At 47.4% G+C, this 22390-nt stretch overlaps 1 protein-coding gene across 1 annotated transcript in view; it reads right to left on the bottom strand.

Annotated features, from left to right (window-relative positions):
* Positions 1 to 19817, bottom strand: part of LOC147123754 (dedicator of cytokinesis protein 2-like) — a 1461504-nt gene extending 1441687 nt beyond the window's left edge. The window contains exon 1 of the mRNA XM_085975685.1: positions 19628 to 19817. Within this exon, the coding sequence (XP_085831811.1) occupies positions 19628 to 19670 (43 nt within the window). The 5' untranslated portion in view covers positions 19671 to 19817. The remainder of the gene's footprint in view (positions 1 to 19627) is intronic.
* Between the last annotated feature and the right edge of the window lie 2573 nt (positions 19818 to 22390).

Here is a 22390-nt window from a genome sequence, read left to right as displayed (position 1 = left end):
GAGATGAGGAGAAATTTCTTCATAAGAACATAAGAACATAAGAAGTAGGAGCAGGAGTAGGCCATACGGCCCCTCGGGCCTGCTCCGCCATTCAATAGGATCATGGCTGATCCGAACCTAGACTCACGCCCACTTCCCTGCCCGTTCCCCGTAACCCCTAATTCCCTTATCCGCTAGGAAACTGTCTATCTCCGTTTTAAATTTATTTAATGTCGCAGCTTCCACAGCTCTCTGAGGCAGCAAATTCCACAGATTTACTACCCTCTGAGTGAAGCAGTTTCTCCTCATCTCAGTTTTCACTCAGAGGGTTGTGAATCTTTGGAATTCTCTGCCCCAAAGAGCTGTGGATGCGGAGTCGTTGAGTATATTCAAGGCTGAGATAGATAGATTTTTGGACTCGAGGGGAATCAAGGGATATGGAGACCAGGCAGGAAAGTGGAGTTGAGGTTGATGATCAGCCATGATCTTATTGAATGGCAGAGCAGGCTCGAGAGGCTGTATGGTCTACTCCTGCTGCTAATTCTTATGTTCTTATATTCTTACCTGAACACGTGGCAGAAGGGTCGATAACTGATTTAAGGTTAATTGGCAAAAAAATCAGAGGCAACATGAGGCAAAAAAGGTTTTTAGGGAGAGAGTTGGAATGCACTGCCCAAAAAGGCGATGGAAGCAGAATCAATAGTATCTTTCAAAAGAGAATTGGATAAATACTTGAAGGGGAGAAAATTGCAGGGCTCTGGGGAAAGAGCTGGGGCAGTGGGACTAATTGGACAGCTCTTTCAAAGAGCCGGCGCAGGCACGTTTGGCCGAATGGCCTCCTTCTGTGCTGTAAGGTTCTATGATTCTGAGAGCACCTGGTTGGGGTGGAGTAGAGGAAGCTCCTTTCTTCAGCTGCCTGAGCTTTACCTGACACAGGAGTTCTTGGTGTCGACCTGACCTGGGTAAGTGTTCGCTCCATAATACCCTTGCTCAAAGAGCATGAACATTCACCCAAAAGATTGTCACCAATGATATGGAGTGAGCAGGACCATGAGTGATTCACCACTCAATCGAAAAGAATGAACTGTGGGTTTCCTCGTTTTATTTTTAGTTGTTCTCAGGATGTGAGCCTATACGATGCTGTCAAGGTGGCAATTATTGCTGTTCCTGAGTTGCCCCTGAAGTGGGAGCTGGTCCTTTGCGAGCGGTAATTGCTTGAACAAGTACCAGGCACTAAGAGTAAACCGCATAGTGTGGGACTGGAGTCCCATGCAGGCCAGACTGAGTACAGGGTGGCAGATCCCCTTCGCTGAACGATTCTGGGCTTTTAGCTCACAAATTGCCACATTTACTTAATCTAATTTTACGTCTTGGCTAAGGCAGGATTCGAACTCGCAACCTCTGCGTTGACAAGTCCACGATCAAAAGCATTACACTGCCATGCTTTTGTGGAGCACTTACTGGAGATGGGGAAAAAGAACAAAGATCTGTTATTTTTAACCCACCCTGGCCTGCACTTAACCTTGCATTGAAGCTCCTTCCTAAACCAACACAAGAATGGATAGGAAGGTGAAATTTCCACTGAAAGTTTCTCATTCAGAGGCAGTTCTGCACTTCAGTATGCAAGTCTTGCAGTTCCCCATTTCACCTTGGGTGGGCTTCCACCACCGCCTTCATCGGGTCAGAGTTATCAAACTTTAACTTCAGTTTTAATGAGCTACCACATGTCGTCCCTCTTTTTGAAGGAATTGGCTTTGCTGAGGTCATTGACTTCAGCTGTCATTTAGATGTCACCACCATCTTATCTGGATGACTCATCATGAAACCTTAAAGTGGCCACTGTTATTTTTTTTAAGTTTCTATTTCCATCTTATTTCCAAAGTCCATAAATAGAGAGCAGTGCCATCGCCTGAGGCAGATTTTTTCTGAGGCATATATGGATTCCCTGCCCAAAATAAACATGGCCGCCCCCACAATCATGGCCGCCTGCCACAAACATGGCTGCCCACCACTCTTAGTATTTTGCTATTACACTGTATCATGCATATGTTAGCAAGTCTGTCTCCAGTGCTCCCTCCATCACTTTTCCTTTCAAGCTAATGCTCCAAAACTGCCGTTTATAGTAAGCACGTAGAAAAATATCTGTTGCCCGCTCAACCCACATACTCTGTCCTGTGGTGAAATGTGAACGGTATTTTATATATACACACCAATAATAAACACTGGCCAGATAGCTCTCAGAAGTCACGCCACAAGAACCTGAAGCCATTCAATACCCAACCCAATTGATGCTTCCAAACAGGTTCAGCAGATTTCTGTGAATTACACTAAAAGCTTCACTCTTTAATACCGGCCTTTTGAAATGTTGCGATCCTTCTCTAAACTCAAGCTGAGGTTCAGCTTGGCTCAAATGGTAGCTTTGTTGCCTTAGAATCAGGAAGTTCGTGAGTTCAGGCTGCAAACCAGTACTTGACCACATAATTTGGGCTGACACTTCAGTGCTGCCGTCCGCACCATCAGAGAGATGACCTTTTGCATGAATGTAAAATAATCCATGGAACTATAAAAGACCATTCCTCCCAACACAGTAGAGGCAGATTCCCCAATTATTAGCCACATCTGCGGTTTCCACAACCTTATTCTGTGCACATTGGCTGCCATGTTTTCTTACATAATTACAGTGACTTCATTTTGAAAGTAATTCAGTCGATTGCCTGGATGGGTGCAGCTGCAACAACGCTCATGATGTTTGACACCATCCAGAACAAAGTAGTCCAATTGATCGTCAACCCATCCAACACCATAAGCATCCATTCCCTCCACCACCGACGCCCCATGGCTGCAGTGTGTACCATCTACAAGATGAACTGCAGCAACTCACCAAGGCTTCTTCGACATGATCTCCCAAACCCACGACCTCTATCATGCAGAAGGACAAGGGAAGCAGGTGCATGGGAACACCACCACCTCCAAGTTCCCCTCCACGTCACACACCATCCTGGCTTGTCATATATTGCCATTCCTTCATCGTCGCTGGGTCAAAATCCTGCAACTCTCTACATAATATAACTGTGGAGGACCTTCACCACATGGACTGCAGCAAGAAGGAGGTCCACCACCTCCTTTTCAAGGGCACATAAGGAGGGGCATTAAATGCCAGCCTTCTGGAGTATTATGTACAATTCCAGGCACCACACGTTAGGAAGGATGCCAAAACCTTGAGAGGGTACAGAGGAGGATTTCCTGGATGATACTTGGGATGAGAGACTTCAGTTATGTGGAGAGACTGCAGAAGCTGGGATTGTTGACCTTAGAGCAGCGACCCAATAGAAGTATTCAAAATTATGAGGGGTTTCGATAGAGTGTGGGGAGAAACTGTTTACACTGGCACGTGGGTTGCTAACCAGAGGTTATCAATTTAAAATAATTGTTAAAATAATAGAAGGGAAATTAGGAGGTTTCTTTTCACACAGAGGGTTGTTAAGATCTGGAACGCACAACCTGAAAGGGTGGCGGAATCAGATTCCATAGGAACTTTCAAAAGGCAATTGGACATGCGCTTCAAGAGGAATAACTTACAAGATTATGGGAAAAAAGCTGAGGTGTGGGACTAGATTGGACAAGTCTTTCAAAGAGCCGGCACAGGCACGACGGGCTGAATGGCCTCTTTCTGTGCTGTAAGATTCTATGGTTCTATGAAGTGCAGGAACCACGTCATTCAATACATTTCAGTGCCGAGTCTCTTGGCAAAATGCCATTTTCGCGCAGCTTTTGGAGGAGCAGGGCATCTCGGACAGCAACTTACGGATTTCCATGTTTAACTGCGTATGTCAAGTCCAATTTGCACAGAAATAAAGGTGAGCGCTGCTAGCCTCACTGTTATTTTTACAACAAAATCCGGCCCAACATGTTTTGCAAGATACAGAGCCGTGTACAAAGGGGGATAGGACAATGGCCCAGAAATTTGGGTCTCCACGAGTGAGTACGCACGGGGTACTCACGCGTAGGCCCAACGAAAGTGCCGGTTTCGTGCATGCACTGCGCATGCGCGGGAAACCGGAACTTCCGTTCCCTTGAAAGAAGGGGTTCAGAGGTCGAACGTGTGCGCCGGAGAGGCAGCGTGTGCGCATTGAACTTACGATTTTTTTGCAGGTTTCTCCGGGAGAGTAAGTCTCCAGCAGTTACACATGTAAAAAGCAGGCGCAAGGCCTGCTTTTAACAAGGTAAGTGGTGAATTAATTAAAATTAAAACATTTTTTCCACAGGTTTATTATTTTTAAATACTTTAAAGAAAGGTAAGTTTATTTTTAGCCCCGTTAGAAAATGTAATAAATTTTTCAAAAATTTAAATTATTGTTTAAAATAGTTATTTCATGTAATTTATAGTTATTTAAAAAATGTGATTTTTAAAAAAAAAAATATTTGAAGTTTTAGTTATGTTTTAGGGCTTATAGTATTTATAGGTTTGACAGCTCTTCCTGTCAAATCTATGAATAGAGATTCCCTGCTACCATTGGCTCTCCATGGCCCACGTGATCCCAGGGGACGCTTCGAACTAACTGCGCTGCTGGGATACGCAAGCACTGTGCGCCGGCAGTTGGAGCAGGCCCAGGATCGGAATCCCACGCGGGCCCACAGCTCAACGGCCGGTGCGCTAGGTAAGTGCAGGCCGGGGGCTTGCACCCGCGGGAAGCCCCCGACCCGAATTTCTGGGCCACTATCTCTGCAATTATACACTGTGGGAAGCATCTATCTATTCGTCATGGCCAGGGCTGAACGAGGGGCGGTAAACTGAGGGACACAGATTTAAGATCATTGGCAAAAGAACCGGGCGGGGGGTGGGGAGGCTGGTAGCGGGGAGGCGGGAGATGAGGAGAATTTTTTTCTTACACAGCAAGTTGTTATGATCAGGAATGCACCACCTGAAAGGCCGGTGGAGGCAGATTCAATAATAACTTTCAAAAGGGAATTGGATAAATACTTGAAGAAGAAAAATGGTGCAGGGCTACGGGGAAAGAGCAGGGGGAGTGGGACTGATTGGATAGCTCTACCAAAGAGGCGCGATGGGTCGAACGGCCTCCTTCTGTGCTGTCGGTGACGGAGGAGCTAGTGCTGAGGAGAGGCCAGGCTGTGCACCACACGCAGACGGTGGGAAATGCTCACACTGAGGTTCAGTAGCGGAAGCTTAGCCACAGAAAGAGCCTGCGAGATGGAGACCAGCTCTCTGGGACGCTCACAGAGGGGTCTTATTTTAAAAATGAAACAAAAGGTTTTGAAATCAAACTGTGCAAGGGCCTGTCTGCCCTCTCAAGTGTGCAGAATAGATCCCATGGCTCTATTCGAAGAAGAGCAGGGGAGTTCTCCCCTGGTGTCCTGGCCAATATTTATTCTTCAACCTACATCATTAAAACAGGTTATCCATTCATTTATCTCATTGCTGTTTGTGGGAGCTTGCTGTGCAAAAATTGGCTACCGCATTTTCCTACATTACAACAGTGACTACACTTTGAAAGTAATTCATTGGCTGTAAAGCACTTTGGAACAACCTTAGGCTGTGAAATATAAAACGTTTTTTTCATTCGGAAGTGGTTAAACCTAAACTGTGCATCTTCCCTCCTCGGACCTGGGCCTGTGTCCCCTGGTTCGAGAGTTCGCAGTAATCTATGTTTTATTTCGGGATTGCAGCGTTCATGCTCTGCTCGTCTCCATTTAGCACTAAACCATTAACAGACAGCGTTGTGAGCATCAGGGCAATGTTACGAGTGAGATTCACGAGAGAAACCGCCACAACAAATTAAGAGCCATTTAAATGTGCGGAGTTAGGTTTATTTTTCAATGCGATATCTTTAAATAGGTGACATTTCAAACACGACTGAGTCTCACGTTAAACGAGTGAGAGTTGACAGTGCTGTAGAGCCTGCTCTGGCTAATTAGTGTTTGGTTCACTGCCACCCCTCTTCTAGGAATGCCCACCTTGAAGAAGTTCTGCTCTGCTCTTCGACGGGATCTCCGTTTGGCTCTTCAACCTTGTTCATCTTCATTGCTTTCAGTTTCCCTTCTCGTGTTTGCCCCTATTATATTTTTATAATTTTTATCCACAATTTTGGTTTGTGCCTTTTCCTTTTTTTTCTCTCTCCCACATGGCAGCTGTCTCTCACTCTGCCAGCGCATTTCACACTTCATCTAGAGCCATTGTCTGTTTCTTTACCTGTCCTATTACCATCTCATCTCACCTTGAATATCTCTTAATGTCTCTTCTCTCATAGAGTCATAGAGTCATAGAGTTATACAGCACAGAAAGAGGCCCTTCGGCCCATCGTGTCCGCGCCGGCCATCAAGCCCTGTCTATTCTAATCCCATTTTCCAGCACTTGGTCCGTAGCCTTGTATGCTATGGCATTTCAAGTGCTCATCTAAATGCTTCTTGAATGTTGTGAGGGTTCCTGCCTCTACCACCCTTTCAGGCAGTGAGTTCCAGATTCCAACCACCCTCTGGGTGAAAAAGTTTTTCCTCAAATCACCTCTAAACCTCCTGCCCCTTACCTTGAATCTATGCCCCCTTGTTATTGACCCCTCTACTAAGGGGAAAAGTTCCTTTCTATCTACCTTATCTATGCCCCTCATAATTTTGTACACCTCAATCAGGTCCCCCCTCAGCCTTCGCTGCTCCAAGGAAAACAACCCCAGCCTGTCCAGTCTTTTTTCATAGCTGAAGCGCTCCAGCCCAGGTAACATCCTGGTAAATCTCCTCTGCACCCTCTCCAAATCAATCACATCCTTCCTATAGTGTGGTGACCAGAACTGCACACAGTACTCCAGCTGTGGCCTTACCAGCATTTTGTACAGCTCCATCATAACCTCCCTGCTCTTACATTCTATGCCTCGGCTAATGAAGGCAAGTATCCCATATGCCTTTTTAACCACCTTATCCACCTGTTCTGCTGCCTTCAGGGATCTATGTACATGCACACCAAGGTACCTCTGATCCTCTGTCTTTCCTAGGGTCTCACCATTCATTGTGTATTCCCTTGCCTTGTTAGTCCCTCCAAAATGCATCACCTCACACTTTTCAGGGTTAAATTCCATTAGCCACTGTTCCGCCCATCTGACCAACCCATCTATATCGTCCTGTAGCCTGAGGCTTCCCTCCTCGCTATTTACCACCCCACCAATTTTCGTGTCATCTGCGAACTTACTGATCATACCTTTTACATTCACGTCCAAATCATTAATGTAGACCACAAACAGCAAGGGACCCAGCACCGATCCCTGCAGTACCCCACTGGACACAGGCTTCCAGTCACAAAAACAACATTCGACCATCACCCTCTGCCTTCTGCCACTAAGCCAGTTTTGGATCCAATGTGCCAAGGCACCCTGGATCCCATGGGCTCTTACCTTCCTGACCAGTCTCCTATGCGGGACTTTATCAAAAGCCTTACTGAAATCCATGTAAACCACATCCACTGCACTACCCTCATCCACACACCTAGTCACCCCCTCGAAAAACTCAATCAAATTGGTCAGACATGATCTTCCCTTGACAAAGCCATGCTGGCTATCCCTAATTAATCCTTGCCTCTCCAAGTGGAGACTAATTCTGTCCCTCAGAATTTTTTCCAATAATTTCCCTATCACTGATGTTAGGCTCACTGGCCTGTAATTCCCTGGTTTATCCCTACTACCCTTCTTGAATAATGGTACTACGTTAGCTGTTCTCCAGTCCTCTGGCACATCCCCTCCCCCATTTCCCAGCCCCCAAACTGCCTTTTAGCTGTCATTTCCAGCCTTTTTTCTCAGTTCTGACGAAGGGTTTTGACCCGAAACGTTGACTCTGTTTCTCTCTCCACGGATGTTGCCTGGCCTGCTAAGTTTTTCCAGCGTTTTCTGTTGTTATTTCTGCTCTGGGTAATGTTGGTTTGTGTCTGTGTGTGAAAATATTGATCTCAAACCCTCAGAGGACTACTTGCTGTCTGTTGTCCCATGTGCAATTGAATAATTAGTTTCAAGTAGTTTGAGTATAATCGGGCGAGTCAGAAAATAAGGAGGGGTGTCTCTCCGCCCCGCCCCCAATTGCCCCACTTTTACTGAGCCATACAGACCAGGAGGTCCCGGGTTTGGCCTCTGGTAGTTAGTCTAGCGTCAGCCATGGCTCTGTGGGTTGCATCCTCGCCTATGGATTCAAGTCCCACTCCACGAAACTTGAGCACAAAAACCCAGCCTGACACTTAAGGGAATGCTGCGCTGTCGGAGGGGCTGCCTTTTGGATGAGATGTTAAACCGAGGCCCCCGTCTGCCCTCTCGGGTGGACATAAAAGATCCACACGGGCACTATTTCGAAGAAGAGCAGGGGGAGTTATCCCCATTGTCCTGGTCAATATTTATCCCTCAACCAACACCACTAAAAAACAGATGATCTGGTCATTATCACATTGCTGTTTGTGGGAGCTTGCTGTGCGCAAATTGGCTGCTGCGTTTCCCACATTACAACAGTGACTGCACTTCAAAAAGTACTTCATTGGCTGTAAAGCACTTCGGGTCGTCCTGACACCGTGAAAGGTGCTAGATAAAGGCAAGTCTTTCTTTATGTTATATCAGTTATGTCAGTTTAGTTCATTTTTGCCATGGTAACAGTTGATGTGCAACCATCAGCCTTAGCACCCAGCACCAGAAAGAGGAAATGAAATCATCCAGGGATCCCACCCTGAGCCCTATCTCATGACGCCTGCTGAAAAGTGCGTGTGCGTGGATGTCTGGTGAACATAAGAACATAAGAAATAGGAGCAGAAGTCGGCCATTCGGCCCCTCGAGCCTGCTCCACCATTCAATGAGATCATGGCTGATCTTCTGCCTCAACTCCATTCACCGGCCCAATCGCCATATCCCAATGCCCTTACTAGTCAGAAATCTATCGACTTCTGTTTTGAATATACCCAATGACTGAGCCTCCACAGCCCTCTGGGGTAGAGAATTCCAAAGATTCACCACCCTCTGTGTGAAGAAATTTCTTCTCATCTCAGTCCTGAATGGCCTACTCTTTATCCTGAGGCTGTGGCCCCTGGTTCCAAACTCCCCAGCCAAGGGAAACATTCTCCCAGCATCCACCCTATCAAGCCCTGTAATAATTTTGAATGCTTCAATGAGATCCCCTCTCATTCTTCTGAATTCAAGAGAATACAGGCCTAGTTTACTCAATCTCTTCTCATACGACAGTCCCGCCATCCCAGGAATCAATCTCATGAACCTTCGTTGCAGTCCCTCTATGGCAAGGATTGGGCTCAACTGTGGCGGACCTTTGGACACTCGCTATCGAGGCTCACTCATAATGAATAGCTACTTGTTCAGCCCCAATGGGGCAACTGCCTATGGCGTTGTACTTTCTTGGCAATGCCTCAATAATGTGTCTTCACCTCACAGAGGAACATCTCTCCCCGTCTCCACCCTCCCCACTGCAGAGCTGTGACACGGTGACAGCTGTGGCTCAGTAGGTAGCACTCTTGCCTCTGAGTCAGAAGGTCATTGGTTCAAGCCCCATTTCAGGACTCGAGCGCACAACTGGCCTGATACTCCCAGTGCTGTACTGAAGGAAACATAGAAACATAGAAGATAGGAGCAGGAGTAGGCCATTCCACCCTTCGAGCCTGCTCCGCCATTCAATGAGATCATGGCTGATCATTCAAATTCAGTACCCTGTCCCTGCCTTCTCCCCATATCCCTTGATCCCTTTAGCCTTAAGAAATATATCCAACTCTTTCTTGAATATATTTAATGAACTGGCCTCCACCGCCCTCTGTGGCAGAGAATTCCACAGGTTCACCACTCTCTGGGCGAAGGAATTCCTCCTCATTTCAGCCCTAAATGTCCTACCCCTTATCCTTAGACTATGACCCCTGGTTCTGGACTCCCCGACCATCGGGAACATCCTTCCTGCATCTAGTCTGTCCAGGCCTGACAGAATTTTATAGGTTTCGATGAGATCCCCTCTCAATCTTCTAAACTCCAGTGAGTATAAGCCCAATCGACGCAATCTCTCCTCATACGTCATTCCTGTCATCCCAGGTATCAGCCTGGTGAATCTTCGCTGCACTCCTTCCATGGCAAGAACGTCCTTCCTCAGATAAGGCGACCAAAACTGCACACAATACTCAAGGTGTGGTCTCACCAAGGCCCTGTACAACTGTAGCAAGACATCCTTATTCCTGTACTCGAACCCTCTTGCTACGAAGGCCAACATACCATTTGCCTTCTTAACCGCCTGCTGCACCTGCATGCTTACCTTCAGCGACTGGTGCACAAGAACACCCAGGTCTCTTTGCACTTCCCCTTCACCCAATCTATTGCCATTCAAATAATAATCTGCCTTCCTGTTTTTGCCTCCAAAGTGGATAACCTCACATTTATCCACATTTATAGTGCATTTGCCATGTTTCTGCCCAATCACCTAACCTGTCCAAATCGTACTGGAGTTTCATGACATCCTCCTCACAGCATACCCTCCCACCCAGCTTTGTGTCATCTGCAAATTTGGAGATATTACATCCAATTCCCTCATCCAGATCATTAATATATATATATATTACTGTTGGAGGTGCTGTCTTTCAGATGAGGAAATTAAACCGAGGTCCCGTCTGCCCTCTCAGGTGGACGTTAAAGATCCCATGGAAAAATTTCAAAGAAGAGCAGGGGTGTTCTCCCAATATAATCACCAATATTTATCCCTCAAACAATATCACTAACAAAAGCAGTTCATCTGGTCATTATCACATCGCTGTCTGTGGGTTCCTGCTGTGCTCAAATTAGCTGCCGTGTGTCTTACATCACAACAATGACTACACTTCAAAAGTACATAATCGGCTGTAAAGCACTTTGGGATGTCCTGCTGTTGTGAAAGGCACTTTATAAATGTAAGTTCTTTCTTTCCTTTTCTTATTTGTATTTCCTTTTCCAGTAGTCACCCTTGTGGGCTGTTGACTGAGACTGTCAACTTACAGCCAGCTTTGCTTCAAGGATGAGCACCCTCTAGGAACTGGCCTGAGGCTGTCCCTGCCCTCACTTCATGGAAAGCCAAAAAGAGGGAGGAGACTTTTCGTTTCATCAGTTTGGGCTGAATTTAAACCCAGGCTCCAGAGGTGCAAAGACCATATGGTTACTCAGTCCCCAGTCAACTCACCTCACAGGATTTATGAAGCTTTGCAACTGCCTTGCTGTCCTGCATCTATTATCTTAGAACTTTAGTTTTAGATGGTTTTATGTCTTCTCTACAATGCAGTGAAAATGTGCATCATCTAAAAACAATGTATACCATATGATATCTATACACCATCTATCCAGGAATAAATGGCATGGGCAGAGGGGTGGCGGGGGTGGGGGGGGGGGTTGGAGTAGGTTTGGCACTTCCAACCGCAAGACGAACAACTTGCATTTATATAGCACCTTTACCATAGTGGAGCGTTAAAAAAAAATTGACAGCGAGCCAAAGAAGGAGACATTCGGACAGGTGACCAAACGCTTGGTCAAAGAGCTAGGTTTTAAGCAGCGTCGTAAAGGAGGAGAGAGTGGCAGAGAGGTTTGGGGAGGGAATTCCAGAGCTTAGTGCCCAGACAGTGCGGGGGGGGGGGGGAGGACGAAGAAAGTGGGAGATGCACGAGGCCTGAGTTGGAGGAACACAGAGATCTCGGAGGGTTGTAGGGCTGGAGGAGGTTACAAAGATAAAGAGGGGTGAGGCCATGGAGGGATTTGAAGACGAGGAGGAGAATTTTTAAATGGAGGCGCTGGTGGACCGGGAGCCAATGTAAGTCGGCGAGCACAGGGACGATGGGTGAACGGGACGGTGCGAGTTAGGACACGGGCAACCGAGTTTTGGAATGAGCTCAAATTTATGGAGGATGTGAAGCCAGCCAGGAGGACATTGAAATAGTCGAGTCAGGAACAAAAGCATGAATGCAGGTTTCAACAGCAGATGAACTAAGGCAGGGGTAGTGACAGCAATATTACGGAGGTAACTTCCAACACTATTGCAGAGAGTTCTCCTATCTGATACAGGCTCCTCTCCGACAGCAGGCATTCATAGTTTGCTGAAAGACAGCACTTGAATTTATATATAGCATCATTTCATGTCCAAACGTCATAAAGTACCTCGCACAATAAATGACATCGGGCAGCACGGTGGCATAGTGGTTAGCACTGTTGCCTCACAGCGCCAGGGACCCGGGTTCAAATCCGGCCTCGGGTGACTGTCTGTGTGGCGTTTGCACATTCTCCCCGTGTTTGCGTGGGTTTCCTCCGGGTGCTCCGGTTTCCTCCCACAGTCCAAAGATGTGCGGGTTAGGTTGATTGGCCATGATAAATTGACCCTTAGTGTTAGGGGGATTAAAATGTGTGGGGTTACGGAGATAGGGTGGGATATGTGTTGGTGAAGGGGTTACGGGGATCGGGTGGGATATGTGTCGGTGCAGGCTTGATGGGCCGAAATGGCCTCTATCTGCACTGTGGGGTTTCTGTGATTCTGTGAAGTACAGACACCACTGTAGAATAGGCAAACTCATCAACAGACAGCAATTTAAGACAAATAACTGGTTCATCTGTGTTTATAGGTGCTGTTAGTTGAGGGGAGAATATTGGCCTGGACTCCCTGTTCTTCCTCAAATCGTGCCGTGGGATCCTTAATATTTATTGTTAACAATTGGGACGAGGATATGGCCTTAACATCTCTCACCCAAAGCACGGCACCTCCAACAATACAACACTGTCTCAGTTACAGCAAGAGAGCCCCAGGTGGGCAGAGGAAACGCTTCAAGGACACCCTCAAAGCCTCTTTGAAAAAGTGTAACATCCCCACCGGCACCTGGGAATCCCTGGCCCAAGACCGCACAAAGTGGAAGAGAAGCATCCGGGCAGGCGCCGAACACCTCGAGTCTCTTCGCCGGGAGCAAGCGGAATCCAAGCGTAGGCAGGGCAAGGAGCGCACGTCAACCCAAGCACCCCACCCACCCGCCCCTTCAACCACAGTCTGCCCCACCTATGACAGAGACTGTAGGTCCCGCATTGGACTCATCAGTCACCTGTGAACTCATTTTTAATGTGGAAGCAAGTCATCCTCGGTTCCGACGGACTGCCTAAGAAGAAGAAGAAGAAGTTACGGCACAGGGTTGACAACCCTACACTATGTGCTCGACCCTTTGCGTGGGGCTTGGGTCAACAGCCTCCTCACCCCAAGACTAACAGTTTTATTAACTAAGTCGGGCTGACACGGAGGAGTTAACACTGGCAGGTTCTTACATAAAGATGGTAAACAGCAAGAAATGCACTGTCTACGGGGACAATCTTTAAGAGGTCTTAAGCTATGGTGTTCCTTCAAATGGGGTGAGACATTCTGAAAGTTAGGCATTACACATACTAACGGAAGTGTTGAGAGTAGTCATAGAGAAAGGGAAACTCCTGAGAGATGCAATAAGGTGCTATAGAAATATATGTCTGATGATAGATATGGACCAGAAAGAAGTCTATTGCCTTTTCTGGCTTAGTGTGTGCCATCTCTAATGGCCTCGCTACTTCCACAATAGAAATTTTTCAGAGTCACCAGTCACAGAAAATGTCAGCCATGGTTTAAAAGGTAGAAATCTTGCCTCTGAGTCAGAAGGTTGGGGGTTCAGGTCCCTTTCCAGAGATTTGAACACATTATCCAGGCTGACAATCCTGGTGCAGTGCTGAGGGAGTTACTGCACTGTCGGAGGTGACGCATTTCGGATGAGATGTTAAACCAAGGCCCCGTCTGCTCTCTCAGGTGGACGTAAAAGATCCCATGGCACTATTTCGAAGAAGAGCAGGGAGAATTTACCCTGGTGTCCTGGTCAATATTTATCCCTCAATCAACATCACTAAAACAGATTGGGGGAAAAATTGGTCGCCGCCCATTTTTGGGCACTAACCTCGCCGGGACGCTAAAATTAGCCCCGAAAAAATTAGCGCCCCGACCCCATAAATTCAGTAGCAGCGCCCCAAGAAGGAGGTGGCACGCTACTGGAAGCACTCCACCTCCTTCTTGGGGCGCTACTACTCAGTGTCGTGGCGCTATGTGCAGCCGCACCACATGCGTTGTCATTGCAAGCCTCCTCCCCGATTAAAGGGGAGGGGCCTAACACTGCACGCACCGGGGCCCTGTCGGATCACCGGGGAGCGGGGTGCCATGGAAACAGCCCGGCACTCAAGAGGAGTTAGAGATGTAACTTCTTAAGCAGTATTTTGCTTTTGTATTAGCCTGCTGAGTATTTCCAGCATTTTCTGTTTTTATTTCAGATTTCCAGCATCCGCCGTATCTTGCTTTTGTTATTAGTGTTTAATTCACTGCCACTTCTCTTCTATGAATGCCCACCTTAAAGAAGTTCTGCTCTTCTCTTCGACGGGATTTCCATTTGTCTCTTTTACCTTGTTCATCTTCATTGCTTTCTGTTTCCCTTCTCGTGTTTGCCACTGCACTTGCTTAAAAACCTGTTCCATCTCTAACATTTTCCAGTTCTGACGAAGGGTCATTGACCTGAAACGTTGACTCTGTTTCTCTCTCCACAGATGCCGCCTGACCTGCTGAGTATTTCCAGCATTTTCTGTTTTTATTTCAGATTTCCAGCATCCGCAGTATTTTGTTTTTGTATAGAAATGTTAAAGGTGGGCAGGTGCTGGCAGTCGGCCAAATTAAAAATGGCCGCTCGACACCTGCCTTTCCAGTAGCGCAACCGCCCGCTACTGCCGCCCGCTACCACCGCTGCAAAACCGCCCCCTGACCCTGTCGGTCCCATCGCCCAGCGATAGGTCAGGGGGGCGCAAGGGAAGTTTGCGGCCGGGGCACAAACGGGCCGCTGCGCACGACAATGACGTCATCATCGCTGGCGCAGCGGAGCGGGGTGCTACCGGCTACCGCCGCCGCTAAGCTCCCCACTGAATTTTGCGGGAGGCGTTAGCGGCGCCGCGCCCGGGCGCCAGGGCATTCGCGCAAAGCAACCCAATTTTCTAGCCCATTAATATTATCTGGTCATTTATCACATTGCTGATTGCGAGAGCTTGCTGCGGGCAATTTTGGCTGCCGCGTTTCCTACATTACAACAGTGACTAAACTTCGAAAAGTGCTTCATTGGCTTCAATGCTTTGGGACGTCATGAGCGGCACTATATAAATGCAAGTACTTTCGAGTAGTTGCGACGTCTCACTTGTGAGTTAAATTTTGTTGGTGTTCGAATGCTTCTTCGACTGTAATGTGGATTCACACTGATAAATATCAGTGGCAGCCAGCTGCGATTTTTTCCACTTGAGACATTCTTTTTGTCGCATCTTTAAGTCAGTTTCTTGGTTGCGTGCAGTGACGGTCAGATTCGGCCTTTTGCTGTGGGTCCCTGCCAGGCTTCGAGAGGTGGGAGGCCCTGCCCGTATTCACCATTGGTTACAAGGGAATGCCAGGGCCTTGTCTCTGATTCAAAATAGGCCAAGTTACTAATTTTTGTTGAGGATTTATGAACTTCCATTTAAAGGAGCAAGTTCTTTCTGAAAAGTTGTGACGCTAACCACATCAAAACTTATTGTTACAACGTGAATGCACTAAAGCATAGCTGCCATCCCGAGATAATCGTGACAAAGATTATGTTTGCGTCCTGACATTCTCCCGTAAACCAGTTAAGGCCATTGCTACAGCAACAGACAAAGGGATCCCATGAAATGTTGACACTTTCATTATCATTATTATTATTGTCACACTGCGTGGCTTCAGAATGAGGGGCTTCAGTTATACGGAGATGCGGAGAGACTAGAGAAGCTGGGGTTGTTCTCCTTCGAGCAGAGAAGGTTAAGGGGAGATTTAAGAGAGGTGTTCAGAATTCTCAGGAGTAAATAAGGAGAAAATGTTTTCACTGGCAGGTGGGTCGGTAACCAGAGGACACAGATTTAAGGTAATTGGCAAAAGAACCAGAGGGGAGATGAGAATTTTTTTACGCAGCGACTTGTTATGATCTGGGACACACTGCCCGAAAGGGGGGGTGGAAGCAGATTCAATAGTAAAGGGAATCGGGTATATACTTGAAAAGGAAAAAATTTGCAGGGCTATGGGGGAAAGAACAGGGGGATTGGGACGAATTGGATCACTCTTTCAAAGAGCCGGCAGTGGCAGGATGGGCCGAATGGCCTCCTTCTGTGCTGTATGATTCTATTCTAACCCAATTGATCCATTAAAAATCAAAAGACTCCTATTTACCCCCCCGCCACGCTCTGCTTCTAAACGTGCTGACTGCCGCTGGGGCCATATTGCATTGACAGCCTCCAGTGCGTTGTCCAAGAGAGCTTTCTCGGGGGACAGATTTTAACTCCAGGCATGGGGACGGGCAGACAGTGGGCAAAGCACCAGAGGGAGGCCTGAGCCACTTCAAGGGCCTCGTTACCATGCCGCCCAGCGAGCCCCGAACAGATGTCCCCGCTACTTCCCGCCAGCCCCAGGCCAGCCCTGGAGTCAGACAGGGCCGGCAGGTAGGTAGGTAGGTAGATAGGCTCGGAGGAAGGCGATCTCAGAGCGGAGGAGCCTCAGACAGCAGAGGCCCACATTCATAGAATCATAGAAATTTACAGCACAGAAGGAGGCCATTCGGCCCATCTTGTCCGTGCTGGCCGACAAAGAGCTATCCACCCTAATCCCACCTTCCAGCACTTGGTCCATAGCCTTGTAGGTTACGGCACTTCAAGTGCATAATATTCAAGTGCTTTTTAAATGCGATGAGAGTTTCTGCCTCTACCACCCTTTCAGGCAGTGAGTTCCAGACCCCCACCACCCTCTGGGTGAAAAGATTTCTCCACAAATCCCCTCTAAACCTCTGACCAATTACTTTAAATAGTCAGGGAAATAGGTCCTTCCTACCCACTCTATCTAGGCCCTTATAATTTTATGCATTATCCTTGCACAGCCCAGAGAATCACTGGGCCCACAAGAATAATTATACTCATGATTTTGGGGCCTCTTCCTATTCACCGCCCGGTTCAACTGGACAGAGCGCGCACAGCACAAGCTCCACCCAGTTGTCCCTATGAATAGCACTGGGTCCATGTGCCGCACAGGACGCCTATTTGCATCCAGTGATGAGGCTTCCTCCTGAATCAGGCAGACACCTGGGCCGCGCGACAGAAGGCCCCAGTGAGTGTGGCGTTGGAGCACTGACGGTAAGTGGCGCACGGCGATTTTAACTCCGCCGCCGGCCCTGTTTCCACTGTGCAATCCGAGAGAAAATGGGGCCCTGCCGCGTGCTCGGCTGGACAGAGGGTGTCAAAGCGGCTATTCGGCTGCAGGCCTCACACCTGCACTTACCAGCGGGGCTCACGATCGCAAACAGCTACCCCAGCTGATTTCCAGTCATCTCCCCCCCTACCATCCTCTGCCCCACCCCCCGCACCCCCGCCCTTCAGTTGACTTGGTACAGGTCAAGAAGTGAACATGGGGCCTTCCTGGTTTGTATGGCTCGATGCCACACCGAGCGGTGCATTTACCAACTGAGGCAACATAAGAACGTAAGAATTAGGAGCAGGAGTAGGCCTCGGGCCTGCTCCGCCATTCAATAAAATCATGGCTGATCTTGGACCTCAACTTCACCTTCCCGCCCTCTCTCCAGAGCCTTTGCTTCCCTTAGTGTCCAAACATCTATCGATCTCAGCCTTGAATATACTCAACGACTGAGCCTCCACAGCCCTCTGGGGCAGAGAATTCCAAAGGTTCACCACCCTCTGAGTGAAGAAATTCCTCCTCATCTCAGTCCTAAATGGCCGACCCCTTATTCTGAGACTATGACCTCCTAGTTCCTAGACACCCCAACCAAGGGAAGCAGCCTCTCAGCATCTACCCTGTCAAGCCCTCTAAGAGTTTTATGCGTTACCATTACACTTTCAATGGCAACTTAAATACACGTTCCCATTCAAAAAGAAAATATCAGTTGAATCATGGAGGGAAACCTACCATGATTTTTGACTGTCCCCCAGAACCCCCCCCCTTCACAAAGAAGGAACAATATATATAATTTTAATAGGTAATCAGGACAATACCACAAACTCTGTTTGAATTCTGTTACCGGCCCAGTGCTATTTATAGGGCCAACTGGGCGGAGTTTGTGCTGTGCCGGCTCTGTCCAATTGAAGCGGGTAGTGAACAGTAAATGGCCCCAAAATCATCATAAGTATAAAATCATGAAGTCTTATCAACTTAAAAAGTCCTTTCAGCTCCTCCTAGTCAAATCGCCTGTTTTGAACGCCAAGACTCCCACAATACAATCTGCAGCTAATCAATGCAGCAAGTACATAAAATGCTCACAAACTTTCTAACCACTTGCCAAAAAGCTGCTGATAAGCTGCACTGAACTTTGTAAAATGACCTCTTCTCATCCTTTCTCTCTCTCTCTCCCTGGTCAGTTCTTTGTTTAAAGTAACATTTTTCTAGGCCCAAGTCTCCCTTTACCCTCGTGTTTGCAGAAGAGAAAGAAAGACTTGCATTTATATAGCACCTTGCACGACCACCGGACGTCTCAAAACGCTTTACAGTCAATTAAGCATTTTTTTTTTAAGTGTGGTCGCTGTTGTAATGCGGGAAACGCGGCAGCCAATTTACGCACAGCAAGCTCCCACAAGCAGCAATGTGATAATGACCAGATAATCTGTTTTTGTTATGTTGGTTGAGGGATAAATATTGGCCCAGGACACCGGGGGGATAGCTCCCCTGCTCTTCTTCGAAATATTGCAGTGGGATTTTTTTTTTTCGACCACCTCGGTTTAACGTCTCATCCGAAAGACGGCACCTCCGACATTGCAGCACTCCCTCAGGACTGCACTGGAGTGTCAGGGATGAATGTACTACCAACTGAGCCACAGCTGACAAGAGAACGAAGAATTTCCCCCCGCCCCCTCCCCCTCTCGGTGAGTCAGGTGTCTGACACCATGCACCATGTTAAGAGTCTCTGAAATTTTAGTTGAGAGCTTCTGTTTGTCAGACTTACAGCATGCACTATCTTTCTGTGTCGAGGCGCGGCCCACTCAGTTACGTTAAGTGTCAAGGCGCAGGGATTCCCAAACGCACGCTAGAGTTTAACTAGCTAAAGCTTCACACCTTGGCAGCACACTGGTAACCTTCCTGCAGGGAGGACCGCCCTGCCCAATACGGCATCTGTGCTTCCTTCTCTCTATCTCCGAGGCATTTCCTTAATGCGTGTTGCAGTTATAAAAGAGAGAGTTTCAGTCTGAATGACACTGTCACGTTTAGAGCCGACAATTCACCCGGTTACAGCTACCCCGGTGACTCGTTCTGCTGTAGGGCGAATTGGTGAATGTCTTCCTCTATAGAGCCTGTACTGGATTGAATGGACTACTTTACTTGCACTGCACTGCTGGGCGGACCATTGTACATAGCTGGTCAGTTTGTAATCCGAGGTATTATTTTTTCTTTTTGCAATTGCATTACTTGTTTTGAACCCACATCCTGTTCTCATTATCCATTTTCTTTTTGTGCCTACTTGGCTGGCCAGGAAATAACTGTTGCTCGACTCCTGTGTGTTACAAGTATCACCGAATGCTACCGATAGCACATTCCCGAGGCTACACTTTAAAAACACACACACACACACACACAGTTCATCAGGACTCACCAACTCCATATTTGGCATCCACAGTACGGATCCAGGAAAGCATGCCTTGTGTGCTTGAGCAAAACAAAAAGCCCTCAAAAAAGTTTTTTTTTTTAAGGACTGTCCGCTCCCAATACTCCGTTCAGTGCAAGAGTCAAGACACAAGCCAATCACATGCTTAAACCACGTCACACATCACCGAGGCAGAAGGAGGAAGCTTTTTTTTTCAGCAGAGAATTGATAGGTTAATAGGCGAATCCAGGATTTTATGTGCCCCGATTCATTAAGTAATTCTTCAACTCATGTTAAATGTTGACTGCATATTTCCTCAGTAACGTTTTTTTTTCTCCCATTCGCAGCCTGTCATACTCAGCTGGCAGGTTAACCCTCGCATGACTCTCCCCTCGACTAAAACTTATTCCCAGCAAATTGAGCCACAAAGAATACTGCAATGGCCAAACCCCAGCACCGAGTGGCGTTTAACCCTTTCCACATCCGAAGCCCATCTGTATGTTAAATCACGAATCCTGGAAATCTGATCCAGAAGACAAGACGCCGAAAATACAAAGCTGATCAGTTAACACCTGAACAGGGAAGAGATGGGTTAATATTTCAGGTAATGATCGTCACCTGTACAAAAGAGCCTACCTTGAAAACATTAGCCTATTTTTTTTCTCTTTCTGATGCAAACAGACCTGCTTTTTATTTCCAGCACTTTCAGATAGATATTGTTATGAATCTTATGATCCATGAAGAAAGACTCATGAAATAACACTGGATGGCCAGCTGGTGGCGGCGTCCAAGGAGTATAAATACTCGGGCGTGGGCCCAGCTTGCCCAGGACATTTTGTAAACAGGAACTAATGAAAGATAACTAGACCTCCATGTTTTGAAACAAGTTGATTAAAGCCTTGCTTTATACTCGAACCAAGTGCGTAGTGAGTTTTATTACGTCAGATATTACAATCATACAGCACAGAAGGATGCCATTCGGCCCATTGTGCCTGTGCCGGCTATTTGAAAGAGCGATCCAATTAGTCCCACTCCCCCTGCTCTTTCCCCATAGCCCAGCAATATGTTTTTCCTTTTAAGTATATATCTGATTCCCTTTTGAAAGATACTATTGAATCTGCTTCCTCCGCCCTTTCAGGCAGCGCATTCCAGATCACAACTATAAAGTATGTGTCTATACTTAATGCAATAATGACGAGACAGCTTGGAAGATTCAACGTAGGTCTTTACTTAATACCAACAGGCGGGAAACTGAGGGGAGATCAGTACCCACAGTACTATTTATACCCCTATGGCCAGGAGTGGTACTACGGTATCACTACGCCCTACAAAGTAGTGCTGCCCTGGCCATAGGTTTAAAGTAACATACCTATTACATACACAACATTCCTCCCCTTTTAATTAAAACGTACCCATGCAATTAAGTCAATAGATGCCCCATAACTAGGGCTAATAACATTTGGTAACACAATATACGTAACATATTTACATCAAGAGTTGTCTACTTATATATATATAAACAGAAACATGTTATAGATTCAGTCTCTGAGGAGGCCTCCTGTCTCAACTAGGATAACGTCTTTCTCTAGTCGGTCTCGGTGTAGGCGGCGGTACTTCCGTCACCCCTTCATCGCTGGACTCGTCGGTGTCTGATGGCACATCCTGTGCCGTGGAGATCACTGGAGTGCTGAACTCCTCGCAATCCTGAGACCTCTGTAACGACGAGCTGGGCCGTGATTCTGCTGTAACAATGTGCTGAGACGTTTGAGGTAGTGAATCAGTTGGGTTTCTGGACTCCACAAGTTGACCAGCATGTCGTCTGATTATGCCTTCCCCTGTCTCAACTGTGTACATCAAGGGTCCCTGGCGGGCCTTTATCGTACCAGACCGCCACTTTTCATTCCTATAATCACGGGCCAACACTTGCTGCCCCACCTCGAAGCTCCGTGTCTGTCTGTCAGGAGCCCTACGAAATACTCGGTTTTCCACATCTCTCCGAATGTTTGGTCTGAGCAATTCAAGGCGAGACCTTAACCTTCTATTAAAGAACATGACGGCGGGGGCCTGGTTGGTCACTGTATGTGCAGCATTACGGTATGCGAATAGGAAGTTGTCCACCTTGTGTTGTAGTGGCAACCTTTTCTCCCCCATCGCCTTGATGGCCTTTTTAAAAGTCTGTACAAATCGCTCTGCCAGCCCATTTGTAGCCGGATGATATGGTGCGGATGTATAATGTCGCACTCCATTCCTTTTTAGGAATGCTTGAAATTCTTCTGCCACAAATTGTGGCCCATTGTCTGAACAGACTTGCTTGGGCACCCCGTTTCGGGCAAAAATGGTCCTTAAGACTGCGACCGTCTTTTCAGCTGTCGTTGATGACATCTTTATGACCTCCGGCCATTTTGAATGGGCGTCCACTACAATAAGGAACATCGCATCCAGGAAGGGGCCAGCGAAGTCCACGTGGATCCTTTGCCATGGCGTTGAGGGCCACTCCCACGGATGTAGTGGGGCTTGTGGTGGTACGTTCTGTACCATCTGGCACCCTTGGCACGCTTTTGCTACTTCCTCAATGTCCCTGTCAATGCCGGGCCACCAGACGTAGGCTCTGGCGAGGCTTTTCATTTTGACACCCCCCAGATGACCTTCGTGTAAGTCCTGCAACACTTTATGTTGTAATTTTTGAGGGACCACCACCCTGGCTCCGCACATCAATGTGCCCCGGCAGACGGACAACTGGTCCTTCCTTGCTGAAAACGCCGGCAATGATGC

The sequence above is a fragment of the Somniosus microcephalus genome, chromosome 2 (genome assembly GCF_052327205.1).
Source record: "Somniosus microcephalus isolate GS21.2 chromosome 2, FLI_Smic_1.0, whole genome shotgun sequence".
In the NCBI taxonomy this organism is placed as follows: Eukaryota; Metazoa; Chordata; class Chondrichthyes; order Squaliformes; family Somniosidae; genus Somniosus; species Somniosus microcephalus.
The sequence above is the reverse complement of the archived record's forward strand: the minus strand, read 5'-3'. Positions and strand labels throughout refer to the sequence as shown.